This window comes from Opisthocomus hoazin, chromosome 3 (assembly GCF_030867145.1).
Source record: "Opisthocomus hoazin isolate bOpiHoa1 chromosome 3, bOpiHoa1.hap1, whole genome shotgun sequence".
Lineage (NCBI taxonomy): Eukaryota > Metazoa > Chordata > Aves > Opisthocomiformes > Opisthocomidae > Opisthocomus > Opisthocomus hoazin.
In genome coordinates this window covers 109,355,496-109,361,583 of record NC_134416.1, presented here as the reverse complement: position 1 = coordinate 109,361,583, position 6,088 = coordinate 109,355,496, and the positions used below count along the sequence as shown (strand labels likewise).

General features: G+C 60.8%; 1 protein-coding gene across 1 annotated transcript; it reads right to left on the bottom strand.

Moving 5' to 3' along the window:
- Nucleotides 1-330: 330 nt before the first annotated feature.
- On the bottom strand, nucleotides 331-2,820 carry LOC104327422 (tubulin beta-2 chain). Its single transcript, XM_075417216.1, has 4 exons — nucleotides 2,688-2,820; nucleotides 2,244-2,352; nucleotides 1,862-1,972; nucleotides 331-1,625 (listed from the first exon to the last, which is right to left on the bottom strand). The coding sequence occupies exons 1-4, from the start codon at nucleotides 2,742-2,744 to the stop codon at nucleotides 565-567; spliced, it is 1,338 nt and encodes a 445-aa protein (XP_075273331.1). The 5' UTR covers nucleotides 2,745-2,820; the 3' UTR covers nucleotides 331-564.
- Nucleotides 2,821-6,088: the final 3,268 nt, after the last annotated feature.

Sequence of the window (6,088 nt, the reverse complement as noted above, 5' to 3'; positions counted from 1 at the left end):
TACCTTCTCACTGACCTCACTACGATGTATGGCCATAAACAGGAGCTGCAAGATTCTCCAGTGCAGCATCTTGCTTCTATTAGTTGAGGCAGCTTTCTCCCCAACAACAGACACAGGAGCATCTCACAGCGAACCCCCAGTTTCCACACATCAGCTGCCATCTTAAGCTGAGCAACTGCAGTTTACTCATGCTGCCATACTCATGGCCTGAGAAATCTTGTTTTATTGAGTTTAACTTTTCAATGAGGTTAGGGATTACACTGAGAAATGAAACTAGGAGAAAACAAGAAGTTATTTTCTTAGTTGAGAGAAATAAAGCAGAGGAGACAGTTTAGGACACAAAAAGCCTTTATGTTTGAGAAGTTAACCATTTCAACAGAAGACTCTGAAGTATTTTTGCAACTACTGTTACATTGGACAGTCAAGGATACAAAACTGCTGACAGAAGCAACAGTGGAGAGCACCAAATTAAAAAAATGCATGCTTCAGCACAACTGCACAGATTCCTCCTCTCAACGAACACTTGCCTGCTCAGACTATACTTAACTCCTACCCATTTCAACTTTACGCCTCATCCTCCTCTCCTTCCTCTTCGAATTCCCCCTGCTCATCAGCAGTGGCATCCTGGTACTGCTGGTACTCGGAGACCAGGTCATTCATGTTGCTCTCAGCCTCCGTGAACTCCATTTCATCCATGCCCTCGCCGGTGTACCAGTGCAAGAAAGCCTTGCGCCGGAACATGGCCGTGAACTGCTCCGAGATCCTCTTGAAGAGCTCCTGAATGGCCGTACTGTTGCCAATGAAGGTGGCGGACATCTTGAGGCCGCGCGGGGGGATGTCGCAGACGGCCGTCTTCACATTGTTGGGGATCCATTCCACAAAGTAGCTGCTGTTCTTGTTCTGCACGTTGAGCATCTGCTCGTCCACCTCCTTCATGGACATGCGGCCCCGGAAGATGGCGGCCACCGTCAGGTAGCGGCCGTGGCGTGGGTCGCAGGCGGCCATCATGTTCTTGGAGTCGAACATCTGCTGCGTCAGCTCGGGCACCGTCAGGGCTCGGTACTGCTGGCTGCCGCGGCTGGTGAGAGGGGCAAAGCCCGGCATGAAGAAGTGCAGCCGGGGGAAAGGCACCATGTTGACTGCCAGCTTGCGCAGGTCGGCATTCAGCTGGCCGGGGAAGCGAAGGCAGGTGGTCACGCCGCTCATGGTGGCCGACACCAGGTGGTTGAGGTCTCCGTACGTGGGAGTGGTCAGCTTCAGGGTGCGGAAGCAAATGTCATACAGGGCCTCGTTGTCAATGCAGTAGGTCTCGTCCGTGTTCTCCACCAGCTGGTGCACCGAGAGGGTGGCATTGTAGGGCTCCACCACCGTGTCCGACACCTTGGGCGAGGGCATGACGCTGAAGGTGTTCATGATGCGGTCGGGGTACTCCTCCCGGATCTTGCTGATGAGGAGGGTGCCCATCCCAGAGCCCGTGCCGCCGCCCAGCGAGTGGGTCAGCTGGAAGCCCTGCAGGCAGTCGCAGCTCTCCGACTCCTTCCTCACCACGTCCAGGACCGAGTCCACCAGCTCAGCACCTTCCGTGTAGTGCCCCTTGGCCCAGTTGTTGCCAGCCCCGCTCTGACCTAGAGGGTGGAACCAGAACCCGGGTGCCATGTTAGTGCCCCGGGGAGGAACCGAGATGGTCCCGCTCCTCCTGCCCCGCAGGGTTCACCCATCACAGAATCACAGAATAGTATGGGTTGGGTTGTAAGGGAGCTCTGTGGATCACTTCCATCCCCCTGCTCTGTTGGGACCCAGTCACCCCAGCTCAGCACAGGGAGCTCCCGCGTCAGGACACCTCTACCCTATGCTCACTCACCAAAGACAAAGTTGTCGGGCCGGAAGATCTGTCCGAAGGGGCCAGAGCGCACCGAGTCCATGGTGCCGGGCTCCAGGTCCACCAGGATGGCCCGGGGGACGTACTTGTTACCTGCGGGAGGAACCGGCACCCCGTTACAGCCCCATGGCCAGTAGCACCACACCCCTGCTGCGCTCCCTTCCGCCTCCCATGCCGGGATGGGGTGGGTGAGGAGCTCGGAGCGGGGTGGTCGGGGATGGGAGAACAAAGCGGCTGTCACAGCTGTGCCGGGGCAGCACCTGCTGCGGGGAGGGCCAGGGGACAGCAGGGACGAGTGGGTGGGATGCAGGGCGGCCTGTCCACACCCCCACCACAGGCACCGCGCCGGTGACCAGGCCGTTACCGGTGGCTTCATTGTAGTAGACGTTGATCCTCTCCAGCTGCAGGTCGCTGTCCCCGTGGTAGCTGCCGGTGGGGTCGATGCCGTGCTCGTCGCTGATCACCTCCCAGAACTGCGGCCATGGGGGGGAAGGGGGGGGTCAGCGCCGCCCCGCCCCCCGCGCCCCCCGGCCGAAGCCCCACGACGTGGCGCGCGGGGATTCGTCGCACCCCACCCCCACCCCCTCCCCCTCCCCCCCCCATCGCCGCCAGGGGCGTGACATCACCTCGCGCCCCTTTCCCCCACCCCGCAGGTGGACGGCCGGGATGCCCACCCCCCACCCCGCGCCACGGAACCTCCCCCGCGCTCCCACAGCCGGCAGCCGCCCCGTACGGACCACCTTCCCCCACAGGAGGCGCGGAGCGGGCACCGCCCCAGCTCCTGGTCCCGCGGGGCACCGGCCCGTACCTTGGCGCCGATCTGGTTGCCGCACTGCCCGGCCTGGATGTGCACGATCTCACGCATGGTACCGCTGCCTGACCCCGCCGCTGCCCCGCCGCCTTTGCCACCCGCTCCCGCACTCGCCGCTGCGGCGACCGCGCCCCGCGCAGCCCCTTAAATCCGGCGCCTTGGCCCGCCCCCGCCGGTGACGTCATGCGGGAGAGGCGCGGAGCCAATGGGAGCGCGGCGGCGGGGCGGGGCTGCGGTATTGTCTCCCGCAGAGGGGGGGCCGGGCCCCCCGCGGGGGGCGGGGCTCTCCTCCGCCCCCCGGTTCGCCGCTGGCGTCGGGGACAAAGGCGCGGAGCGGAGCGGAGCTGCGCTGGGCCCGGGCGTTGGCTACGGGGGGGGAGTGCTTTCCCCGGCCGGGTCCCCTCGTGCCCGCTCACCCGTGACTCGGCCCCGCCGCCGCTCTTTGTTCCCCGGGAGCGGCGGCTGTCCCTGCCGCAGCAGCGGGCGGTGCCGCGGGGCGGGGAGCGGAGGGGAGCTCCGTTCCGCACCCCTCCCCCCGGCGTCACGCACCACACCCGCGCCGGCGGCCGGAACCTCCCGCGCCGGGTCACCACCTGCCGCTCCCCCGGTGCCCGGCTGGGTCCCGCGGCCGAGCCGGGCTGGGCCAAGGGGCGGGTCAGAGCTCGGCGCCGCTTCCCGCGCCTGTTCCTTCACGCTTTCCTTTGTTCCCGCCGTGCGCCGGTCCCCCCCCCCCGGCTTTCGGAGCAGCCCGGGATCGCTCCCGCTCCCCTCTCACGCTCTCCCGAGGCGAGGAGCGGCCTGGTTTCACCCGCGGGATATGCCCAAGCGCCCGCGCCTTGCTTTCGCTCGCCTCCCGGGGAGAGGGCATCCCCGCTGCGAGGGGGGACACTGGGGAACGCACCCTCGGGTTTGCCTCTGCTAGAGTGGTTTTAAGAAAAATAAACCTGATCGCTCGCGCTCCCTGCAAAATCTGTTTTGGCTGGTCTGAGCCAGGAGCGGGTCCATTACCCGGTTGGCCACGCTTCACCAATGACACGGGGCTTGAATTCCAAGTGAACATTTTCCCTGCGACACGCCAACTGCACAATCAACGTCCCCATCTGTAATGGCTTGCGTAAAGATAGCTGGCAGGTCCCAGCTCCAGCGGACCGCTGGCCGCCCCAGGTGACACTGCCCGCCTCTCCCATGGCTGCGGTGCGTGTGCTCCCGGGAACGCCGTTGCGGCTACGGCGAGACTGGTGCATCACACAGGTGCCGTGGCTGCTCGCTGCTATTGTTCCCAAGCGTTCTGCCCATCCTACGCTGCATATGGGCTAGTTCCTAGAATTACCGACGTCGCAGTGCAGAAAGGAGTAGTCAGTTTCACACACCCTCCATGCCTACGTTAAGCTCATTCCTAACAGCTTGAGGCTTCAAAGGAAGCCATTTTAAAATCCAATTCAAGGAAAACAGATTATTAACGCCGGAGGAAAGAACCCCACCCCACCTGCTCCATCTTAAAATAAATGAATTCACATTTTTGAAAGGGGGAAGGAATTCAAGCATGTTTTCTGTCTAGAACTTCAGTCTGGAAGGAAGAAAACCAGCGTGAAATATTTATTTCTAAAATAAACAGCTGCATCACTGCGGGGTGAGGAGGGGAATCCAGGTCTAGCTTTTCTGCAGCCCCTGGAGGAGACCCTTCTGAGGCGGCTGGCAGCCGTTCAGATAACTCCAGGAGGCTTCAGACAAGGTCCGGCTGAATTCCAAGGTGAGCCTTTGAAGGAGAGGGTTGCCCAAAGTTTCGGCGTAGCTTACTGGGAATTACTCGCAGGGAAATGGACTGCTTGGCTGTTCGCTGCCGGTGCCTCTCTCCCTCCTCCCCTTATTTGCCTCCCACCGATGTCTCTGCCAGCCCCTGGACCGGCCCCGGATGGATTCCTCCATCCCCGGTCACCCCGGCAACAGCACCCCCACCCCCCCACACTCCTCCTGCCAGAAAAGAGCTGCACAAAAAAAGAAAGGAACAAAAAAAAAAAAAGCCTGCAAACGTTTTCCCTTGCCTGGCTGATTTCCCAGGGTGTAAAAGCAGTGTGGCGACGGGAGCGCGGCAGCGGCGGCGGGGGGGGGTGAGATGCCGGCTCACGGGGTTCTTCCGCAGCCGCCCACGCGGGACGCATGGGAGGAGGAATAACATGACCCCAGTCAAGAGCCTGTTTAATGAAGCTCGGAGGATCAGCCCAGTTTTAGCCCATGTATCCTCCTCTCCCCTATTGCTTTCAGGGTTGCCGTCCTCCTGGCTATGAGGTTGGGTGGGATCTGCTGCAGAGCCTTGAGCTACTGAAGTGGCCGCTGATGAGAGTCCCGACTCCCTGGCAGGGTGCAGAAGGTTGCAAACGCCGGCTAACAGAAGCCCAAGGGAAGGACTTGGTCATTTCACTTTATAATATGAAATGTGTGTGTTTGTGTGATGTACCTCAGCAGTTTGTGGGCTGTCAGAAGGTTTGCCCTAAAGAGAAACTTGCTGTTCCTTTCAGAAAACATGCACCCATCCCATGGCTCAGCATCCCGTTTCATGGGTCGTGTCCTTGTGCGTGTCTTCTCTCAGAAGGGTGTCAATGACTTCAAGACCTCGAAGTTATGCCCAAACCCCCAAGCACGGCACCTCAGCTTTCCGTGTCTGGAGTGGCAGGATGCTGCAGCATATAAAAATAAGAAGGAAGCTTGGACTTTGGCAGGTTGAGGTCCTACACCACAGACCAGGCAAGACAGTAGACGACCTGCGGCTGGGGCAGCTCATTAGGTCATTTAGGGCAAACCAACAGCGTGCATCATTGCGACTCAGAGGAAGGGCCAGCCGGGAGGACCCTGGATACATTTGGGAGGAATTCAGGGTGATGCCCAGGCGGGGAGAACATTTTGTATCTACGCAAACAAAATTTTTGCTGGGCATCTCCATTTCTGCGTGTCTTTGTAGTCTCGCATACAGTTGCTCACAGGCTGTGCCTGCGGCTGGGCCCACCTGTGCCTGCGGCTGGGCCCACCTGTGCCAGCTGGTGGGAGAGGACAAGAAGTGGGACAAGGCTGGCAGCAGGCCTGGCTGTGTGCTAACCGTGACCCTCGGTAGCCTTGCCCAGCAAAAGCCCTGGCTATAACATGGCCTGGTGGCACCGCCTTGGCCCAGGCCCTTGAGAAGAATCTCTGAGCTACAGGACAGGCAGCAGCACAGCAGCATGCCCGGTATGGGTTACTCCCGTGAAACAAAAGCCGGAGCAAGGCTGCGCTTGCGGAAAGGAACACCCCCAGCCTCAGACTACGGGCTCGGACTGCGGCACCTTGTCAGTGAAAATCACAGCGGTAAGCAGTCCCAAAGGGGGCTCCAAGGACGGCACCGGCGCGGTGCGACACCTTCCACGTGC